Here is a 23,289-nt window from a genome sequence, read left to right on the forward strand (position 1 = left end):
AACGAAAGCCAAGGACAAAGTTTTGGATATCGATGTTAATGCTTATTACGAGTCACTATCAATGGTAAAATAGTTTGACATCATGCGACTGATAGCTATATAAATAAAAGGCAACGACAAAAGCGAAAGTAATTACAAAATAAAAGAACGAGGAACGAAGAAACATTTTTGTTTTTCTTTTTTTTATCGAAGAAAATAATAAAAGGAGGAGCAGAAAGAGTCAACATGAAAGCGATAAAAGTGATTGGATTTTTGTTGTTCATTACATCGATCGGAGCATTGGCTAAAACACAGGTAAGATCGTAAAATCTATTCTAATTCTAATGATATCACTTTTTTAAATGTTGCTCGAAACTCTATCGAAAAAAAAAAAAAGAAAAAAAGAAAAGAAAAACATTAACGTTGACTTTAATGATGTTTCAGACTGGTGTCAGTTCAGGTAAGAAGTTTCATAGAAAATATTCGATCATTTGGTAAAACTTTTTTTTTAAGACAATATATTTATATTCTTTGATCGATCGAGAAGACTTTGATAAATAGAATATGTAGATTAATAAAATTAAAATTAAAGGTTTACAGATTCCAAATACGATTTCAGGTCAATCAGTATCGTCTACCATCGCGCCAAAAGGTAACTTTACAAAAAAACTTTACAAAAAAGTTGATAAATATATTAAAATAAGATATATAGAAGGTAGTAAGATATATTAAAATAAGAGAGGTAAAGGAAGGGATAATTATTAAAATTAATTGTTTAATTATTAACGTGATTATTATAGGGAAGGGGAGTTCCAGTAATCCCATAGTTTCACTTCTCACATGTGTTTTGGAAAATGTAGGCGGTAAGTTTATTAAACTTATTCCTTGGAAAACAGATCGTAACGATCGAGCAATGATATCGGGCAAAATTATGAACACGTTTTCGATAAAAATTTTATTTCTCCTCGAAACTAGATTTAAACCCTAGAATTACCTTAAAAATTCTATTCTATTATCGATAAATAATTAAATAATCCAAATATATTTCAATGTATAATAATATTTAGATCTACTTGGGATATCCCTCACTGGTTTATTGGGGGATCTTGGACAACTAATTGGCCCGGATGGTTCATTAAATTTATCAGGACTTATTTCCGATCTTGTCTCCATCTTAAACATACCGCTCGATGAAATATTTAATGCCCTACGAACTGGAAATCTGTCACAACTCACGCAAGAGCTTCAACCTTTAGTCAATAGCTTATTAAATTTACCTATAGTCGGCTCTCTCTTATCGCTTCTGGCGAATGTTCTCCAGGTAAATTTCCTTCGATATAATTCTCTCGTTAATTGCTATTATATCGTGTTTACTTTCTACAAAAAAAAATAAAATCGTGTTTCAGGTCCCAGTTTCTCTCATCGTAGCTGTACTAGGTCTGGTTCTTCAAATCGTTAAATCATTACTCGACGCTCTTCTTGGGGGACAGATAAAATGCGATAAATAATCGATAAGTCTTTCTATAAATACATATACATGAATACATATATATCTATACCCTAATAAATTGCTATTAAAAAATTATACTTCAAAATATATTTATATCTTTTTCTCTCTCTTCATCTTTCACGTCTCTCGCAGCTTTAATTTCGAACAGTTCCCTCGATCGGTATGAAACGATCCATAAAAGCGCGCGAAACGATATCGGAGACGACATTCGCGCGCGCCGACATTGTCGAATGAATCGAAAGAGAAAGTGCGTTTCGTAATAACATAGACCAACTTTAATATCGGAATGGAATGAAACTTCTTAGTCTACCTGTGGCTGCGTGTCGAGGAACACCGATTGCACGAATTAATTAATTTCTGGAACAATCGTCCCGATGTTGTTTTGATTTCGTGTGAACACGCCGATTTCGCCGATTAAGAAACACAGGAAAAAGGAAAAAAAAAAAGAAAACGTGTCGCGAGCACACTTCCGGGATTCACGCTGACTTTTTATTTAAGAAAGGCCGAGTTCATTGCGATCGGACGAGTTCATTTTCCTTTTTGCAGAATCACCAAGATGCGAAGAATTCTCGGGGAACGAGAAATCTCGACATTTTGTATTCTTCTCCTCTTCTGCCCCTTCGATTTATCCGTTTGCCTGCCGGCGGAGCAACCGATTAAATACACGTTGAACACAGGCAACGTAGAAACGAGGGATACTGGTACGCCGTTCAATTTCGAGCAAAATCGAGTGAGTATATAAATATATATATATATATGTGTGTTTGTAGATATTCATTATATTTATATTTTCGCGACGACAAAAGATCAACGTTCCCCCGATCCATTTCGATCGTGACACGTTGGCGCGTGTACGCAGCAAGGACGCTGGTGAAGGGGAAGGTCGAAAGATTCGATTAATATTACTATTTGATTTGATGAGATGATGGATGCTCAGGTCAATATTGCGCTTTCGATTTTTGTAAGAATCGTATCGTGTAAGAATCGGCGTCCAGAAACGTCAGAATCGATGTCGCACTTGCCATTTTTCATTTTCATTGGCGGGAAAAAAATGTATAAAAAAAAATGTGGAGCAAGTAGATGGAATTGTAGACGCAAAGCTGTCATTTCTCCTGATCATTCGTCATCTTTTTTCCTCGACTCTAATTCAAGATTTCCATTGAAAGGAAAAAGAAAAAGAAAAAGAAAAAAGAAGACAGAAAGACAAGAAATGCAGAGCAAATAAGCGATATCATCTCTCGGCAATCTCGTTTTTATTATTCAGCGCAAGGCTATCGTTTTTTCTTTAATTATACGTAATTATCAATGTGACGAAGCAAAAAAATTCTCGACGTTGAACATCGCGCGTAATTAATTCGAAATATTACATTAGATATCCGGTGGAATATTAGCATAGTGGGATATTGCTTCACCGAGATTCACCGATTAAGAAACATCGAGAGAATTGCACATAAAATTGTATATACATATATATGTTAACACCAATACGTTTATGAAACACAGGCAGTGGCGAGCGAGTCGCAAAACAACGCGGTTACAGTGGAGAAGTCGGTGTCCATGAACTACGAGCCGATACAGTTCGGAACGACCCAGTATCCTCCAGTGACAAACACCCATTCAAGCGCTCGTGAGACCGCGAGATTGGAGAACGAGACAGCGCAGAGTTTCTTCGAGAGGCCTGTCGCCAATGTATTGAATTCCTTTTTGAAGCCTACGCCATTGGTCGATAGTATCAAGGAAGAAGAAAAATATGGAAATTCAGGAGACAAGTTTATCGGAATTGGTCGAGCTCTGGTCACTGGCTATCAAGAATTCAGCAATTTCCTCAATACTCTCGTTGACGTGAGTTTATAATCGAATAATCGAGATAAATGTGAATTTTTCTTTTTCTTTTTTTGAACGAATTGAAAATCGTTTCCAGATGCCGCGTAAAACTGCAAAAAAGGCCAGCTCGGGAATCTCAGGGATGCTGAATTATATCGGTGCACGGCTGATCGGATTGGAATGACGAGCATTGTAAATATCGTAGAATATTTTGGATAATCACGTTCCAATTATCCAAAATCTGTGATTTTGTGTAATTTTATATTTTGAATAAATTTTTGTTGTTTTTTTTTATCAAATTGTCAAGAGTCGAAGGAATGGATGCGAGAAAAGAATCGTCTCATAAATATATTATTTATTATCTGAACGTTACACGTGCAACGAGTACGATACGATCTCGTAGCTCGATCGTGGCGACATCGTGGCGTGGCAGACTGCACTCGAAACCACGCGCTTCTTCAAACGTATACTAAGCTACTTTATCGACAACTATTACACGATAAAAACGTAAACGATAGACGATCGACACACCCGAGGATTTAAAGCTAGAAAAAATCCACGAGAATCGTGTAGTGTTTCCACGGGTGGGGGTCGATTCGATCTTAAAACGATAACGAGAATAAAAATTGTGCTCGTGCTCGCACGGCCAGGCAAAACGGAACGAAAAAAAAAAAAAAAAGAAAGAAATAAAACAAAAAACGATATTGACGAAACAATTTGTAGCGCCTGGTCGTGCGAAACGAATTTTGGTACGATCCGTGTGCGACGTTACCTTATCTCTAGTAAATAAAACAGGTTCGCATGCAAGGGTAACATAAATGTTCGCATCCTACTAATATAAAATTCTCTCCGCTACTTACTATCTCTAAAAGATTCGATCGAAATCTAAACTCGGCGAGTACGTCGCTTATCATTCTTACTTACATCCGACCTATTTTGTTAAAAGCTCGTCAAATTAGTCAGCTGGATGAAGGCGGAATCGCTTATCGAGTCTAACGACCCATTAAAATAATGGCTCGTCTCTCAGAAGCCATGCTTATTAATCATCTCGTTCCACCGTCTTGCTCGTGGACGATGAGTTTAACGATGATTCGCTCGTGATCCTACGATTTCTACGATAGAAGAAATAGGGAGGGGGCATAGATTTTCGCGAGGGAAGGAAAACGATTTACAGAGGGATGGAGGTGTCGGCCGAGGGGGCATACAACAGGGGGCAACAAGGATCCGGATCCCCTTCGTATCGGCGGCGAAGAAGATCGCGATCATTGCGGATATACGTGCGATATACGTGCGATATGATAATCGATTAGAGCTTCGATGGATCTTAGACACTGGTCTCGTCTAAGATCCATCTGAAATTCTAGGTGTTGGTGGTGTCGTAACTCTTGTACGTGTGGGACGACCTCTTGTGCCTGACGGTGCAGAAGAGGATCATGCTGGCCACCTGGCCGAACAACTGGAGGAAGGCAACCACCAGGCCAACGGTCCCGACCACGTGCAGCCTGGTCACCAGCCACATTTGAATAGCTGTCGCGCAGCCTTCCTTGTACCAGAGCTCCTTGTTACGCCCCTCGGAGTCGAGGCGACCGCAATACCGTTCTCTCTGCACGCAACACGAATCGGGCACGCGGTCCTCCGTCGGCCAAGCGTCGATTCGGAACCAATCCGTGTAATCCCGCACGCCGCAGCAGTGGAACTGAAATTTTCGCGCTTTTCTTAGTGAGAAAAAAAAAAAGAAGAAGAAGAAGAAATAAGCAAGATTTTCATCCAAATTATAAATTTCTACCTCCGTGTGTATGTGGTCCCATATAGCGGGAAGTGTTCCAGGTTCCCTGGTCAGATTGTAGTGCTTCTCGATGCCGAACAGCAGCTCGTCCTTCAAACTCTTGGCCAGGTGTTCCCTGAAGATGAAGGCCAGGGTGCCCAGCATGAACTCGCCCAGGAACATGAGTATGACCAAACCGAAGTACTGCGGGGAAGGAGGATAGGTTGAAGGCGCGATAGGCGTGAGTAAGATGAATAAATACGAACCGTGATTAGCATGCATCTCGATTGAAACCACGCGCCGCAGCATCCGAAGAAGGCGATGACGAAGGTCACGCATCCGGCGGCGAGCAGCAACGAGTCAGCTGACGCGAAACTGTAGTGCGGCACCAAGGTCGTGTATCCGGAGTAAGCCAATCGGAGCCAGAGGCCTGCACCCAAAATTCCGCAAGCGCATAACTGTAAAAAAAAATGATGGCACGAGTGTGGAGTGTGGACGGCCTGGCCTGAATGCGCTCCACCGTGAAACGCGAATTTTTCCGATCGATGCATCGCCTCGATCGATTTTCATTCTCTTCTTCCTTTCTTTTCGTGAAACGACACTTAGAGCAGCGGCTTCCAACCTTTATGCCACTACGTCTAGCTAAACAAAATTTTTATCCCTATCTTTTGATATAGATATATATATACACGTTTCAAGTAATAATATTTTTATTACAAACAAAAAATTGAAAACTACAATTAACGGAGTAACAACAAGGTTTTAAATAATCCTTACTTCACCGAATTCGTCCTGTTACGTTACGATATGAAGTTCATTCGTTTGTGGATATTACGATATTACGAACATTAATTTTATATTAAAAAGTTTTGACGGACTTAGAGAGAAAGGGGCCGTGTAAAATATTCTCGAATCGAATCGCATTCAACCATGATCTCTCCACGATTATTATTCGACGCACAATTATGCAATACGATAACACCCGCTTCCCGTTCCACGCTTACGACCGATCTTGCGAAACGCGCGAATCACGAGGTCGAGTGCGACTTCCCGTCACTGGTTATTCGATCTTCCAGCTCGGTCTACGATCCTGTTTCTTCTTCCCGCTTTTAACTCGCTTAAATTCGAATCCAGCCACTCCCGGCTTTTCGATTCTCGTCTCGAGAATCTGGAACATTATTCGGCGTTGTTTGAAAGTGGGTCGAGAAAACTCTCGTATTGTACCTCGATTAATGAAGGCGACGACGCGATATCTTTATTTCCTTCGTTATCTCTCGCTTCGTCGGCCTTAGCCTCGTAATTATCGTTTTCAAAGGGGAGGGGATTTCGAAATTACGGTGACTCGTCGCAGGTGAGCCAGTGTTTTCGAGCAAATCGTGGCCGAGGGGAGCTAGATTAGAAGGTATATTGACCTTTTCCTCGGAGATTGTTGCGGTTTAGTAATTTGCCCTCCTCCGAGACGAGATTAAAGGCGTCGTTGTGCACCGAGAGACGTCATTTGCGATTTCTACCGTTCCTTTGTTCAACTGCTTCAATTTCAGCTCGTCATCCGCGCAACTTGTTATATCTCGCCGAGCATTGTTCCGAGGACATTGTGCGCTTTATTGCTACGCGCGTTTCTACGAAATATCGAATTGGCCTGTACTTTTCAGCGTCTTGCCACTCTGAACCAACACGATCCATTGTTCCAAATATAAAAATCGTTTTTCGATCGAGACAAGGCTGGTAATCGGGCGGAATATCGAGGCGATAACACATCGAACCGATGAAAAATTAACATAAGCTCGTTGGCCAGCGTTAACCAGTCCAGTTAAACTAGTTGGAACGAAGTAATTTAAGTCTTGGGATGGAAACGGGATCGAGTGCTCCACCGACCCAATATCCCGGTCAAGCTTTATCGGCGAGCAGCATCGCGGGAATAAATGGACCAACGGTCCGCTCGATTTACGTTCCCCGCCAAACCGGTACCGTTATGTTTCATCTCGTCGATGAAACAGCCGGCTCGACTGTTGATTAGAGAACCGAGTGCGTGCTCGAGCCCAGTTTTCGATACGGATTGAAAATCGCGATTGAAGATAGACGTTTTATTTTAAAGAATCTTGGACGGTTGCTCCTTTCAATCGCGTGACCGATCGATGGAAAATCGTGCTCCTTAACTGATCGACAAACGTTTTGAAAATTACGATCGAAAACGAGAATCTTGGAAAGCTGCATTGATCTCAAATTTTGACGATCGCTGGAAAATTATAATTAAAAATTGGTCGCACTTTTCTAAATCTTTGAAACTTGCTTTTTCTTTTGAAAACATCGAAAATTAAGAAAATTATGGATGCTCCTTGACCAAACTGCACTGACGATTGCCTAGAATCGTTGAAAATCACAATTCAAAAAAAAAGATTGCACTTCATAATTCTTGGAAAGTTGTTCCATATTTGATAAACTTCGCGAAAAAACTTCGTATTCCGCGAATCTCACACGATACATGCGGAATCGAAAACGATGATTGAACCTACGTTTCTGTATTCCTCGATCGATCTGGATCCGCGCGAAAAGAAAACTGTTTCAACGTGTGTAACCCTTTATTTATTTATCAATTAAGAATACGTAATTAATTTCGCAAGAAGCTTGAAAAACTGTCTACACATACATAATTGCCATTGCAATTAAATAAAGAATAAATAATCCTCGATCTCGTCCGTGACTCGTTTCTGTCCGCGCGCGGTATTTAAAAAAGATATATTTTATTTTTACCGCCGTCCTTGACACGTCAAACTGTCTCTCATAAATCGAAAACGCGCGGCGATAGCGAGGCAAAAGAAAAAAAAAAAAAAAAAAAAAAAACGGGAGCGGCGAGCGCACCTGTTGAAAAGTCCACAGCCGCGTCTCTTAGGCGAGCATCTTCTTCCCTTCTTCTTCCTCTTCCTCTTCTTCTTCTTCTTCGGGTACCGTAAGCAAGTTGATAGCTCGGTTCAACGTCCTATTTAAGAGCGGCGCGCGGGGAGGCGGTTCGAAATGGTGGAAGATGTATCGGCGAGCGGGAGAGGAGAGGGCTCCTGGAATGCGGCGGGAATGACAATGCTCGGGCGCGTGCGTGGACCGTTTTCCATCGCTTCTCGCATCGGTGCAAACGAAACTTGGCCGATCGTGTTTCGTGACACGCTTGTGGACACGTTCGACCAACCGTGTTTTCGATTCGCCACCGTCGACGTTTCGTTTGAGAGAGAGAGAGAGAGAGAGAGATAGAGAAGCAGAAGGTCTCGCGATGATGAAATCGCGTGCACCGATCGCGATAGTTCCAGTAAAATCTGAATAAACGAATGCAAACAAACAAATTCCAGCTGTAACTAAAAGTTGTTGAACGAAGCAGGAATGAAACCTAAGGTGTCGATCGCTGTTATCACGTTGAAAATGGTGTTCGAGTCCTTTTTGTATTATGAAAAGAAATTGAATGTTCGAAAACATAAGATTCGTTATTAATATGATAAACGTGAATCACGAATACGATTTAAAAATAACTATGCTGAATACTCCGCTTGCGTGATAATGCTTGCGTATTAAATCGATGACATAAGGCGGAGAATAAGTTACGTACCCAGACGAGAACGTTGAGGGAGCAGAAAACGTGCCTGATGCACGTGTATCCCGTGCGGCCCATGGCTCGATCACCCCTCGAGCGTGTCCTCAACGCGACAAACGGTCTGGCAGTGTTTCCTGAAAAAAACCACCAACCGATCTCAAACTTCCTACATCTTTTATCCTTACCCCTTTGTTCCCTGAAATTCGCCAGTTTCGATTTTAATTGGCGTACCGGTTATATCGGGAACTTTCGCCGTCTATTCTCGCGCGAATCACGATCGATCGTGATCGTGACAGGGCAAACGTTTTCGAACGAACGAGGGAATGGAGGAAGGTCGAATAATACTCGACGAGACTTACTTACGCTGTATTATCGCTCGGAATCGGCAGACCACCGAGGAGGAAACCGAAACCGGTAACAAGAGAGGAAGATAAAAGCTTCACGACCACGATTACGTATTCCGTTTGAGGAGGAATGGACGTGTCTATTCGGATCGTCGTCGATCCTCGGCCGTGCGTACAAATACGAAAATTTTGATTCGTTCTCGAAAATCGTATAATAAAAAAAGATAAGGAGGAAAGGAATGATGGATACTCACAGCGAAATATCGGCGTTCACATTCTCGCTACGAAACGATTTCCCGCGCGCTCGATGTGCCCGATATTCGAGGCGAACGAAAGACCGCGAATCGGATGGATACCGGTTGAGCGATCGGCCCGACCGACCGGTTGGCAGGCGATCCTCATCGGGCGAGGATACGTTCCGGTGTGCTCGGAACCAGGTTGATACGATTGGCTGTGGCCCCTCGTGGGCCTTCTAGGTCCCCTAACGGGACACCCTGCCGACAGTGAGGCCTCTCACCTATACGCGATCCCGATCACGATCTCGTCGCACTGCTCCATGGTGGAGGTGACACCTATGCGTGTGCTCGCGCCAACACGTCACTTTCCTACGAACGCCTGCTGAGCCGAGACGTCCAAGGTCGTTGCGAATCTACGATACACACGTTTTCCTCTCGATCGTCATCCGATACGCGTCGCCGATTCTTTTCTTTTTTTTTTTTTGCGCGCGCAAAAATATCGTACGATTCTATATTTTCCAGTTAATGTTCCATTCAATTTTTCTTACTTTCACGCGAAATCACGCGCGTCCAAAGATTCGTCAAGAACGAGGAAAAATAGAATTTCGTGGTACGATATTATTTACGAAAATTTACATTCCGCGATATCTGAGATCTCGATAAAATAACGCTCGACGTATTCCTCTTCTTTTTTCTTCTTTCATGAATTAAACATGCCCCATCGCACGTGCGTACGTAATGAATCCGATCGAGCCGCACATCGAGTCGCTGAATAAAAGATTCGTCGTTGCGATTGTATTGTTCCGATCGATAAATGACCGATTTCACCGATTCGCCAAAGAATTTTTCGCGGCAGAGCAGAGAGAACAGCGATTTAGTCCGCGCGGCGCGACGCGAATTTCTCACCTGAGCCCGCACGACTGAGTCGAATCGAGTCTCTTTGCACAGGTGAGGCGCCTCTCGAGCCGCCGCGGCGCGAAAAGAAAGGGGACGGTGACACGACACGAGCGCTTATCTCGAACGCGTCGCGCTCGTTTTCCAATTCGCGTGGAATAAACGCGGCAAGAAAAAAAAAAAAAAAAGAAAAAATGGAAATCTTGCGCGCGTGCAGAATCGCGACGCGCGATTGTTTACGCGCGTGGAACGTTCTCACACGCGCGGAGAAGAGCGGTACGTGCAGTCCACGACGCGGATGGAATTCACGATTCGCCTCCTCTAGCTGCTTACGATCGCTCGTTCAGAATCATTTTGGTCTCGATAACTGTATCACGCTTCGCCTTATTCCGTGTTTCGAGGAGCGGAAAAATCCTCTCCCTCTTCCGCCACGATTCGAATGTCGTTATCAGGATAGGATAATATTGATTCTCCTTATCGCGCAACCGAACACGGTGTAATACGCGATATACCACTTGTTGCAAATGGGGCTCGTTAAGCAAACGAGAGAGAGAGAGAGAGAGAGAGAGAGAGAAAGAGAGAGTTAAAAAACGTGCTCCGGGGCTGGTTCCTGGAGAATGTAAATACGTTTCGTATCCTGTTTCCGAAATAACCGACGTGAAACGTGACTCGATCGTTTCGAAAGGTGGAAAATTACAGATTTCTGCGCGTTCGATTGTCACGGCTCACAAATGACGCTCTTTCGAGCAGAGACGCAAACTCGACGATAAACGTACGATGCGAATTTTCGACTCTTTTTTCCCCACCGATTTTTCCCACCAAGATCTATCGATATTTCGATCGATAGATTTTTTCCCAAGCAAAGTAAACTTACGTTCGACTTACGATACTTGGAGAGCGAGATCAATTTCGAGTTGAATTTCCTTTTTTTTTTTTTCTTCTTCCCGAATAGAAGAGTAATATCCACGAAAGCAACGCGGAAAAATGGAACGATCCTTCTCTACCGGATAAAATATTGGGTTCGATATTCTGAGAGAGCGAGGTGAATCGGTTCTCCGGGCCAACAACAATGTGGATACTCTTTTCCGCCCGTTGTCGGAGGTATTGGATGTCGGGGATTGGATATTTGCCGGGATCGATCTGGAAATCAGTTGGTGAAGAGCGAAATGGAAGCGCAAACGGCGCGGCTAACGAACGAGGCGAAGAGAGTGCGTGGGGGCGTAGGAACGGTCCCCCTCGTCACGACTTCCTGCCAATTGCGGACAATTTGCGATCATCTATGATCTCCCCCCTCGTCGCTCCGTCGACGAAACATGGTGTGGACGGTGCTTAAGAGTTAACGCGGCACGATTCTTTTTTTCTCTCCCTCCACTCTTTCCCTCTTTCCTAATTCGCTCTTTCTCGCTTTACACGAGACACCGTGCCATCGGCGACGGCCAAGCGTTAACGCGTCCTACGCGGCTCACTTCCCACGTGACGTAACCGAGGAAAGGAACGACGAGCGTTGAACGTCGCGTTTCGAATACGTACGCCTATCATCATCCCTATCTCCGCTCGTGCGTGCAATTTGTGCAACGAGGCTGATGCTCGAAACGTTTTTCCACCACTCTTCCATAGATCATCGGATCGAGCGAGATATTTTCTTCCAAGTTTATATATTAGAGAGATTTGGAACGGTACTTTGAAATTTTTCGTCTCTTAATAAACGATCCTTTTGCGAATGATTCTACTAGTTGAATATATTTTTAAATTCAAAGATTTCGAGGAATATTTCATCGAATATCTCGTTTTTATTAAAGCGTTTGCGGACGATATTGTTGGGTTGTTTATTGAGGGCTAGAATGAAATTCAATTGTTCAATTTCGAGAATCGAAGTTTCTAAATTGAGAGATTTCGAGGAATATTCCGAAATTTTTCCTCTTCTAATAATCCTCTCGCAAGTGATTCCGTTTGTTTGTTGAATATATTTTTAAATTAAGAGATCTCGATTATTTCACGATTTTAATTAATTCTCTGTGGATCAGCGTTTTAAATAATAATAATAATTTTATTATAAAAAAAAATACTGAAAATTAACAGAGCACAGTAACAAGGTTCTGCCATTTTTAAAATTTTCCGCTCCGGGTAATTTGTTGAGAAAAATAAAAATAAACGTTACTTCACTGAATTTGTAGCGTTACGTTACTACGATATCAAGTTTATTTATAGATATTATGATATGAACTTTTTAATTTTTTATTAAAAAGTTTTGGCGCCTCCCCTGGCAATAGTCCGCGCCTTTTCTGGGAATCGCGCCTCCCAAGTTGAAAACCGTGACTGTAGACGATCTTGTTGGATTGTTGAGGATAAGGAAAAAATTCCATTATTAAATTTCGAAAATCGAAGTTTTTAATTCGAGAGATTTCGAATTTTTCGCGTTTATCTTTGTGCTTAGCTTCTATTGAGAGGATTGTCGTAAATTTTTACGAAATGAATTTTTATGTTGGAAATGTCGAAGAGTATTTTAAAATCTCCCTCTAAATCTTCCATAAGCGATCGAGGGGAAATTGTTAAATTTCTTCGAAGTTTTCAAATTATAGATTTCGAAGAATATTTCAAATCTTTTGTTTTCGAGCTTAACCTCTATGCTCCTGATTCGTATCGCCGAGGATCGGAGAGAAATTATAACATTTCCTCGGAACGAGTTCTCGAAGAATATTTGACAATTTTCGCTTCTAATAATTCTCTGTGACCGATGTTGCCTAGAATCGAGAAAAAAATTAGATTTCGAAACGGGTTTTAAATTAAAGATTTCAGATGAAATATTTTCGTTAATTAATCCTGTGCAGACGATGGACGAGCAGCAAGAAGAAATTAAAAATTTCGACGAATATTTCAATAATCCGACTTTGGCGTAAAAGAGACGGTAAGCCCCCCCCTCTCCCAGAGAGCAAGATACACAAACGAGATCGCTGTGATCGAGCCAAAATTCCATGTTCGATCGAACGTATTGAATGGATCGCCATCGTTGAAGAAAAACGCGAGGCGCATCAATTACGAGAGGGAGGGCAACGTCGTAATTCCTAATTTATTACAATGCGCTCGTTAATCGCGAGACGATATGCGTACAGCACGGTTGTCCTCCCACGTGACATAACCGAGGATCGAACAAAGGGTCTTGCACATCCCTTATAATACCTCGCCACCCATACGTGATTCGCTTTTTCAACGAGGGATTATACGCGCAGAATCGAAAAACTTTTCTTTCCTCCTCTTCTTCTTCTTCTTCGTTTCAATCAAAACGAAGAAGACGGGAAGAGAGATTCCCACAGGGAACCGTTTCAGTCGTCGTTTACAAAACATCTCGTCGGTTTTATCGGGAAATCGGCTATCGATGGAAATCCCTATTGTTCTCCTCTCTCTCTCTCTCTCTCTTTTCTTTTCTCTTTTTTTTTTTTTTCGTATCGACGAGGTGAAAAGCGATGGAAGAAGAAAGGTTTCTCACGGGCGCGTGAAGAAAGAAAGCGGATGATAACGTAGCGGGCGTGAAAATATCCAGTGACGATTGTTCCGGAAACAGGAACATGGGAAGAGAAATCGACGTTCAGCCGGTTCGCACGATCGATTTCCTCGATTATCCGTCGCGCGGATTTATCGGGAACGATCCACTGGGACGTTTAATTAACGTTTCTAATCCCTCGAGCGCGAGGAGTGGGGGAGGGGGGAGATTACACGGTCCTTGATCCAGAAACCTGCTCTAATCGGAGGGGGATCGTTAAAAACGATGCCTGATCAACGAACCGGTGACGAGTGTGCATTTCTGGGACGAGAAGATTACTCTTCTCGAAACGGTGAGGTTATTCCCGAATTATCGAGCAATTCAAATTCAAAATAATCTCACGATCGTCGAGAGATCATCGTTCCAACTTGGTGAGATGAGGATGATTCGGTGGCGACGCGGTCGAGTTTGCCACTCGAGTTAGAGAAGATTGTTTCTCATGTAGCCGCGGGAGAGGCGCATGAACGGGACCAGTGTCATTGAACAATTCGTATTAGCATGATTATGAGATTCGTTTATAATCATGTTATTATGTAATGCATGCCCTCGATTCAGTTACGTAACAACGGTTCCATGCACGAAACCGCGCGCTCCACAATCGAATATTGTCGAATATTTCCGCCCGTTTCAATTATCCGTGTTTCGAAAAATTCCTGCCGCGTCGTGAATCCAAGAAGCGAATTTCTTATCTAATGGAGGCCTCGTGATGCAAAATTGCACAAAGCGTTAAACACGCTTGTAATTTTTCTCGCGCGAAACGAGGCGAGAAGAAGTATTTCGTTGCGAGCCAGCCAGCCAATTTCGCGAATTATTTTTTCTTTAAATTAACGGCGTTCTGCTTCGAAGGAACGAAGGAAGTTGTAAATTCTATTCCCCTCCGTGAGAAAGGGGAAGAGAGAGGAAAAACGAAGTATAAATCATATTTTATATTAATCGAAGAGGAAACGAATCGAGAGTCGATCCATCGGCTTAGGAATTTTCCTAAAGAAATTGTGTAATAGCATAGGAACGTTTCGCAAAGAATATATCGTGCCTATATAAATGCAAATGTGCCTTCCCGTGCGCAGATTCTCTCTTTAAACTCTCTGACTCTCTCTCTCTCTCTCTCTCTCTCTATCGAAAGAACTCGACTTCAAGAACGGAGGATAAAAAAGAAAAAAGTGGACCGGGTCGCGACGATGGCCGCGATTGTTCGGTCGGCGTCTTTTTTTAATTTATGCTTGCCACGCGGAATTCCGTAAAACGATATCCTGACTCGTCGCGCGAAACGCGGCACTCGCGAACGGAATTATATTTATCAACTGTCACTTCGATTCGAAAATTGTAAACGAAGAATTTTCGCGAGTAATCGGTTCGTTCGTCCTTTCTCCTTCTCCTCCTCCTCCTCCGTGCGAAATAAGATAAAAGAATGGTGGGACGAAGTTGCGGGAAAAATTCGAAGAGGCGGAAGTGCGGAGGGGCGGAAGGCGGTGTTCGAAAGATATGCTTACAACTTACAGGTGGGATGAAAGTGAGAATGGTCCAGTGGCGCGTTGTTGACAGGAGCTGTCACGAGCTCTTCGACACCGAATGAATCACAAAGGTTCATGGAAAGCGGAGTCAAAGGTCGGCTTGCGTTCGCGACAGGTTTCGAGTACTCGGATCGACTGCACGCAACGAGCGCGCACAACTCTCGCACATCCGTTCTCCATTCGGCCACCGTGACACGAAAGTCGCCATCTGACGGCAGCGGAGATAATTTATCCGAGCACAGGTGGTAAACATCGTTCGCCGACGGGGAAAAAAACATCGACTCCGCAAACACCTTTGATTTTCCACCGTTCCGCTCCACCGTGTAAAAGCTACAAAAATCATCGAGCTTTGTTTGCTCGCGTCGATTTCCTAGACGCGAAAGAAGTAAGATAAAAAAGATGGTTTGAAAAATTTTTTTCAAAAACACGCGATTTAATTATGAAAATTATTTGACGTCAATTGATTATCGCATATAAATATTTATATTTACATTACGTTAATTAGTTGCAAGAAAAAAATTTGCTTAATATCTTTATTATCGCTAATAACATAAGAAAATATATCCGATATCTGGTATCATCGATCAAAAGTTTTTCTTCGATACGCTTGTCAAATGTGTTTCGCTACTTTTTCTCAAACAAGTTTTATTTCTTCTCTTGTTTTTTTAAAAAAAAAAAAAAATTATTCCAACTGTAATAATTCCAAACTTTTGCTCGACGTACGTACGGACCAACAATATTGTAAATAAAAATAAAATAACAATGAAATAAAAAGTAAAAAAAAAAAAAAAAAAACGAGGATCGCTTTCGTTCATCTTTGTTTCTTGTATTTCTGAGAAGATACTTCCATAGAGTTCAACCATAGTTCTAAATCTTTGGTTATTTCGGGACGTTGCGCGTTCGGCTCGACTTCAGCTATTATTTCCGAGACTGGAACTTTCAAACCTGTTGCCGTTTGTTTGCTGAGAATGACCGCGCGAATGAAACCGTCCGTCAAACTAATAAATTCGTGCTCCAAGTAGAAATTCTTATCGTCCCAATAAATCAGCTGTAAAATCGAACAAAAATTCATTCGACAATACAATTTATATAATCGACAATTTATATAATCGATACGTACGATTGACATTTAATGTATAACGCGTAATTAAGATGGATTAAAGATAACTTATCTCACCTTCGTGGTCACCTTATACAGAGTGAAAATAGGAATAGCTCGACGGTATCGGGTCCACGATGCTCCTTGCACCGCGCTCCCACCTTTCGTCACGATCGCCGAATATATTCCAGATCGATCGTAGTAATGGAAACGCGCGAAATCCAATTCACGAAGGTATCTCGCGTTGTTCATGTGTTTAAGGAACAAATCCACGTCTTGCGTAGTGCATATGCCTGAAAAGAGAAAAAAAAAAAAAAAAAAAGAACAAGAAGAAGAAGAAAGGTAAAAAGACAAAGATTCTGATTTTTCTTCGCATTATCTTTTATCGATGAAGAGAAAAAAAAAAGAAGAAGAAGAAGAACAAGAAGAAGAAGAAGAAAGGTAAAAAGACAAAGATTCTGATTTTTCTTCGCATTATCTTTTATCGATGAAGAGAAAAAAAAAGAAGAAGAACAAGAAGAAGAAGAACAAGAAGAAGAAGAAGAAAGGTAAAAAGACAAAGATTCTGATTTTTCTTCGCATTATCTTTTATCGATGAAGAGAAAAAAAAAGAAGAAGAACAAGAAGAAGAAGAAGAAAGGTAAAAAGACAAAGATTCTGATTTTTCTTCGCATTATCTTTTATCGATGAAGAGAAAAAAAAAGAAGAAGAACAAGAAGAAGAAGAAGAAAGGTAAAAAGACAAAGATTTTTCTTCGCATTATCTTTTATCGATGAAGAAAGAAGAAAATGGATTTTTTTTATGTGTTTGAATATCGATCAAATTAGATATGTAAATAATTAAATGTTGAAATTGAAATTTTCTTTTGATTTTAATACAATGTCCTTCTATTTCACAGCGATATTATAATTGCAAATTATTCCTTCGGTTATTCTGGAAATTTTTTCGTCATTCTCCGATTCTGGTTGTCACGTATATTTTTTCGTTCATATTCCGTACACGAGTGAAACGAAAATATTCATACGTTTGTGAATATATATTCAATTATGAATAAATTTGGTCGGTAATCGAAGAATCATTGAAAAGTTGCTTGCCTTTGAATTCTTTCGAAACAAGGCCGAAAATGTTCTTCCGCTTTACAAGTTTGTTTACCCGAAATTACTTCTTGACATAAATAACAGTTATGTAAATCAAGCTTTGATCTATGTGACCCGGGAAAAATTTATTCAATAAATTTATTCAATAAATTATCCAATAACGTCAAGTCTAGTTTTTCTATCGTTAAAAAGAAATTCAAATATACGCGTGAATTCCATAAAAATAGAATTGGAAAATTGTTGCTAAGTTTATAAAAAAACATCAAATATCATTGTTAAGTGAATACTCAAACGCGTCTGGATTATGAATGATAATTAAAAGAAAAAATATATGAATCCTTAAATCGTAAATAAATCATAAAAATAATTTAATAATAATTTAAATTAAATCGTAAAATTATATCATGGGAAAAAAAGTCTGGATTATCGAGATTTAAATAATTATTACCATAAATAGTAGTCGTGTCAAAAATCTTCTTTCTCTTCTGAAACAATCTGCCGGTAAAGAGCGTGAACACGATCCTGAGGAAATAATTTACATCGAAGAGCATGTAGAGAACGAGAGCGATCGTGAGCAAGCAGGCACATGCCATTTTTCAGTAACAATTCCGTAACAAGATGAAGCGAGAAAGGAGAGCAAGCAGGACGTTTCGTGTTTGACGTTCACGTAGCCACAGTTCGAAGAACACTACGTGCGGTTACCGTGAAATTCCAAACCGAGAGGTCGCTTCTTACGCAGTAAAAATATGGCAACCGGTTTCACATTAAACGATGTTCCGTTGTAATCGGAACGGTACTTCGTATAACTACGGAAATCGTATAACACGCGGCCGATAAATTATAATTAACGTTCAATAACGATCTAATTCAAATGATCATGATATCTTCATACGGGGTGAATTTTGATTACCATCTGTGATAACGAAATTATCACACAGAGAGAGAATGTACTCGATCGATCGTTTGGAGTACTCGAGCGATGGGTGAGTTGGTGAAATTGAATTGAATCATATGATATATCACATGAATGTATAAGTATACCAACAATTATATTATGCAAATTTTACACAAATTGGACTAGCATACGTGAAAGAAGATAAACATCCTTTCAAAAACACTCGGTCATCTCGATTGATGTCGCGTTTAATTAATTGAAAAAAAAAAAAAAAAAAGAAAAGAAAAGTAGACGAGATATAGAAAAATATATGTTTCTCGTTACATATGTACGATCATATGTATAATTATTCGAAAATATTTTGATATGTAGATACCCTAGTTAAGTTTGAAAGTAAAAATGGATCGGGTTATGATATACGGGTAAACTTTTCATGAAATATTTAACACGTGATTAAATTGCGCATGCATTTCGAACATTTTCGAAAATCGTAATCGATTGTTCGATAATACGACTTTGATGCCGAAAATTTTTGTCGACGATTACTTTTACCTTTGTTTTCTTGAAACAGAGAAGTAGCAGAGAAAAATAAAAAAGTAAATGTGTTTTTTCAACGAGGAAACATTAGCCATCTAAGGAATATTTATTCTTACTCCTGGATAATGGTATCTTCAACGACATGATCAACACAATATTATCTGACGAAAAAAAAAAAATGGCACTATTATCATCTAGAAGTATAATAACGTGTCCACGTATATCCACGTGGTGGACAATTCTATTTTATTCTGTTCGAGACTCGCTACGTCGTCGGCTACTTTTCAATGACGAAACTACGAATACCGATTTTTACTTCGAAATTTAAGTCGAAATATACACCTTGAATGAATTTGTTCGTGCAAATGGCGTCGGTAACAAGGCGTTCTACACGATTTAAAAAGAAAAATTAATCACGCGAGAGCCGCATACAATTTCTTTTTTTTTTTTTTTTTTTCAACTCCCGGTTGCCGGACGTCCTATCATAGAAAATAATAATAATAATAATAATAATAATAAATGCAGCAATGATAACAAATGGAATTTAAAATTGCAACGAGTCGACGCGTGGCAAATCAATGTCACGGTCTAATTATTCGATAATCGTAAAAAAGCGAATATCCACGAATCACGAATTATGTTAAAGGCACCTGTAACACGTTATAGAAGTATAAACACTCTTAACGCGCTCGTAAATATGTAAATTGTTCAGAGTTCCTCGAGAGAATTCTATTAATTTATTCTCTCCTCTCCCTCCCCCTTCTCTCTCTCTCTCTCTCTCGCGGAAATCAATTACCGGCGCCAATCGCTGTATGTACAATATATATACTATATTTATAATATATATATATATATAATAAAAAATGTAAATAACGCCTCGCGATTACTTTCAACGGGGAATATTTAACAAATGGTGCTCTTTTTTTAATTTTGGAAGCTCCTTTGGATTACACGGTTTCGTATCTGTAACCTTGCTCGACGCCGCATCTAGCAATCCGTTCCACGGAATGCTGGACAAATTTCTCGTAAAGCATCTTGGAAATCACGGGATCTATCAAATAAATTCTGTAAATAAATTCTCGCCTCTCGCGTGAGGGAGGAGAAACGACAACACCTTATACAGTCCGATAGTCGCGCATATACTATTGCCTATTAAAATAATTTCGCGCCTCTGTCTAGCCTTTGTACTCTTAAATATCTTGTTCTTCTTTCGAAACAATTTCCTTTCTTTCTCTTTTTGACATCGGCTATATATATATATATATATACATATGTACGTATGTATGTATACATGTTTATCGAAACCACGCTACGTTAAATAACGTTAAACCAAATTTTCAGGCGGACAAATGGCAATATTAAGCTGCCCCTCTTCGACCATTGAACCATCGGACTTGCAATCGATAAAAGCTTCAAACTTAACGATCACCCGTTTAATTTGTTCACCTAAAAAATTGATTCGAAGCTATCTCGTATGCCGTTCGGTGGAAGAACGGTACGTGGAAGATTTAATTAACGCCTTCACGATCAACGAAAGCCAGCATCGATCGAATCTTCGACCTTAGACGGCCGTAGTCGCGTACACGGAAGTGGAGACGGCGCCATTTGTGGTGGACGCCGCTTCCTCCTTTTGTCAGCAATGCGTGGTCACCGCAGCACTCTGGCGAAGAAGCGCCGACGAGATTTCGTTACTCTCCAACCATCTCGCGACTTCCGGCGGCATTTGCGGCCTCACGTTGTGTATCTGCAATTTAAACGTGTTTCCATCACTTTGCGCTTATTAATTATTATTAATTACGCGTTCATAAATAATCAATTACGATCTCTCGTCGATCTTTCGCGGATACCAACCTGTCGCCAATTTCTATTGATTGAAATGACGCGAATATTTTTACCTGCGGTGCGCCCGCCTCTACGTTTTGCTTCACGCCCCGTTCCATTAGAGTGCTGATTATAGTCTCGGCGTTACAGTCCAAAAGTTTTTGCCTGCATATAGCGATAGCCCTCACGAATTCATCGCTGGTCGTGATGAATCGATGCTCCATGAATATGGATTTTTCATCCCAATATATAATCTGTAAAAGGTAATCAACATTTTTTGTAACATTTTACTTATATATATGTATATATATGTTATAGAAAAATATTAATAAATTTTCGGTAAAGAGATAAATACTCGTGCGGTGTGGAAGAGAGCCGTAGAACGATTCTACGATTCTGAAACGTGGGCGAGAAGAGTCAACGAATTAATTTCCGTTGTGATGTTATCGGTTTTCCTGGAGTTATCGGGAACAAACAATCGGCCGTGTGATGATTCTCTTTACAAAAGAATCGTGAAAAATTTTTTTTGTACGGATTCGCGTGACGACCGGTCAGAGTACAACGAACGAACGTAATACGATTTCACGGTGCATACCTTAGAAGTTATTTTGAAGATGGAGAAAGGTTTCAGGAAACGACGATAACGTATCGTCGCCGCTCCTTGCACGACACCCGATCCCTGCGAGCATATCTCGCGATAGAGGTTGGTCCTTTCGTAAAAATCCGCCCTGGCGAAATCGAGCTCGCGAAGGTATCTCGCGTTGTTCATGTGGGAAAGCAATGGATCCACGTCCGTCGTGGTGCAGATACCTGTTTGATAAAAATCAAATATTAATTTTCGCGACCGTGAAAAGGCCGTTAATAGAATTAAATAAACATCGACAATCTCGTCATTCCTGTCACTGTAAATATTGAAAGAATGGCAGGTCAAATAAAAATTGCATAATCGTTGATAATCGGGGAACATTTGCGATGCAAAAATTTTGTTTAATAATTGGTTTTGAACGTCAAGAGGGAAAGTAAATAGATAGAGTGGAATAGAGATATCCCTCTTTCCGCTTTCAAGTATCCATTTGTAACAGAAAAAAAAAAAAAAAAAAAAATCGGAATAAATGTAAGCGGTTTCCTCGTCCAAGGACTGATAAATAAAAGATCAGTTCTGGATACCGAGCATACTAAGTATCTCTATCGAGGAATTACTTATTCCTCGTTCATGTTGCGTGTCATGTAAGCCGTGACAATGATTATGTCTCTTCTTATGAGAAATTTCTAGGAATCGGACCACCGTGTTGGTACATCGAAGGATACGGGGGCGCGCATCGAAATATCTAAAACGCAACGTTCGCGTGTATATTTCGAAGCGGCGGTCCCCCAGTTTTCGTAGAATTTCACCGCGGTGAGCGCAATCAATACCAGCACGGATTTGCTACACGGAGCTGCCAACTGATCGCGCATGGTAGGTCAAGGTTTACGCGAATGAGCTCGAGATAAGTCAGTGAATTGTAAGGATTCTGGGCTTACGTAGCTGACAGCACAAGTGCATACAATGCATTTTCATGGGATCTTTCTTAAGTTCTCGGATAATAACGCGTGCGTCTTACGTTACGCGCTATGCTATATAATTGAAACGATGAGACGGTATCGAAGACCGCACGTTAATTTTAACGTGTTCGCAATAATTGATGCGATTGTCTTCCAGGGTTAAGCAACCAACGTACCGTATACAGTGGTCTCGTCGAGGATGCGAACTCTCTTCTTGCAGAAACGCGCGAAGAACACGATGAAGAACATGCGAAGAAAATAGTGGACCTCTATCACCCCGTAGAGCAACACGATAGCCCCGAACACACCGGTCAATACCCAGCAGGCTATCATTCTGATCTATCAACCTCGTATCCCGCCCGTTCTCCGATTGAATCGGAAATAACAGATCCCCGCGTGGTCAGACTTTGGAAATTCTCCACCGTTGCAAAGCCACACCCCGCTTTATCGATTCGTCGGGACGTACGGTGTTTCCTCGCTCGCTTCTCGTCGAAGAAGGGAAGTCAGGTTGCACAATTAGCATGACAAAGGATAGCAGGTGGACCGACGTCGCACGGCCAACAGTCCCATTATGAGACGCATCGGCACGTATCCAAGCGTTTTTTCCTTCCTTTTCTTTTGTTCTTCTTCTTTTTTTTTGTGTGTGTGTCTTTATACGCGCGAAATACCTAAAACGTGACAGATAAAAAAGATTTTAATTACGAGGAGCAAGTAAATCGATTCTTTGTTCTCGTCGAGAGAATTTATTCCACGCGGAAGATTCTACTCGAGCGAGACGGTTTTCTTTTTTGCAACACCACGTTGTAGAAGAAACGCTCGATAACGGTTGGAACTCTGGTCTATCTCTCTTTCCCAGGTAACGACCAGCCTGTGGAAAAATTTGCACTTAGAGAGGCGAGTAAAGGCTATTTTTGAAAGCTGTACACGCACTGGGTAAATATTAGAACACGAGTCCGTTTTAATTGCGCGGTACGCCTTGTGCTAACACACAATTTAGGATCGTTCGTAAATTAAACCGCACATTGAAAATAGGCATCGATGAATCGTGTTGCAATGTTGCTGATGATCGCTATAGGCGAAGGATGACAATCGAGCAAGAACAAGCAGCGACGCGATTTGG

The 23,289-nt window shown here is 40.9% G+C and overlaps 5 protein-coding genes across 7 annotated transcripts; 2 read left to right on the plus strand and 3 right to left on the minus strand.

Moving 5' to 3' along the window:
- Positions 1-121: 121 nt before the first annotated feature.
- Positions 122-1,576, plus strand: LOC100870163 (uncharacterized). Of its 2 annotated transcripts, XM_031918628.2 has the most exons (6): positions 122-294; positions 424-439; positions 572-631; positions 780-842; positions 1,047-1,300; positions 1,386-1,576. In XM_031918628.2, the coding sequence occupies exons 1-6, from the start codon at positions 226-228 to the stop codon at positions 1,485-1,487; spliced, it is 564 nt and encodes a 187-aa protein (XP_031774488.2). In that variant the 5' UTR covers positions 122-225; the 3' UTR covers positions 1,488-1,576. The 2 variants fall into 2 exon arrangements, with proteins under 2 accessions (XP_031774488.2, XP_086762894.1); XM_086906768.1 differs by lacking the exon at positions 572-631.
- Positions 1,425-3,612, plus strand: LOC100870040 (uncharacterized). The gene is made up of 3 exons (XM_003696961.4): positions 1,425-2,219; positions 2,993-3,331; positions 3,411-3,612. The coding sequence occupies exons 1-3, from the start codon at positions 2,046-2,048 to the stop codon at positions 3,495-3,497; spliced, it is 600 nt and encodes a 199-aa protein (XP_003697009.2). The 5' UTR covers positions 1,425-2,045; the 3' UTR covers positions 3,498-3,612.
- A 41-nt stretch (positions 3,613-3,653) lies between these two features.
- On the minus strand, positions 3,654-15,385 carry Tsp5D (Tetraspanin 5D). 2 transcript variants are annotated; one of them, XM_086906765.1, is made up of 5 exons: positions 15,165-15,385; positions 8,671-8,789; positions 5,345-5,536; positions 5,100-5,282; positions 3,654-5,009 (listed from the first exon to the last, which is right to left on the minus strand). In XM_086906765.1, the coding sequence occupies exons 2-5, from the start codon at positions 8,731-8,733 to the stop codon at positions 4,674-4,676; spliced, it is 774 nt and encodes a 257-aa protein (XP_086762891.1). In that variant the 5' UTR covers positions 8,734-8,789; positions 15,165-15,385; the 3' UTR covers positions 3,654-4,673. The 2 variants fall into 2 exon arrangements, with proteins under 2 accessions (XP_086762891.1, XP_086762892.1); XM_086906766.1 differs by lacking the exon at positions 15,165-15,385 and adding an exon at positions 9,254-10,159.
- Positions 15,386-15,697: 312 nt separating this feature from the next.
- LOC100871836 (protein THEM6) lies at positions 15,698-18,359 on the minus strand. The gene is made up of 3 exons (XM_086906767.1): positions 17,823-18,359; positions 16,356-16,570; positions 15,698-16,226 (listed from the first exon to the last, which is right to left on the minus strand). The coding sequence occupies exons 1-3, from the start codon at positions 17,965-17,967 to the stop codon at positions 15,990-15,992; spliced, it is 597 nt and encodes a 198-aa protein (XP_086762893.1). The 5' UTR covers positions 17,968-18,359; the 3' UTR covers positions 15,698-15,989.
- A 45-nt stretch (positions 18,360-18,404) lies between these two features.
- LOC100868621 (protein THEM6) lies at positions 18,405-22,837 on the minus strand. The gene is made up of 4 exons (XM_012490990.3): positions 22,346-22,837; positions 21,223-21,437; positions 20,702-20,881; positions 18,405-20,550 (listed from the first exon to the last, which is right to left on the minus strand). Exons 1-4 carry the CDS (start codon positions 22,500-22,502, stop codon positions 20,440-20,442), a joined length of 663 nt encoding a protein of 220 aa, XP_012346444.1. The 5' UTR covers positions 22,503-22,837; the 3' UTR covers positions 18,405-20,439.
- Between the last annotated feature and the right edge of the window lie 452 nt (positions 22,838-23,289).

This window comes from Apis florea, unplaced genomic scaffold (genome assembly GCF_048593485.1).
Source record: "Apis florea isolate Af1SG1 unplaced genomic scaffold, ASM4859348v1 contig_2495_pilon, whole genome shotgun sequence".
In the NCBI taxonomy this organism is placed as follows: Eukaryota; Metazoa; Arthropoda; class Insecta; order Hymenoptera; family Apidae; genus Apis; species Apis florea.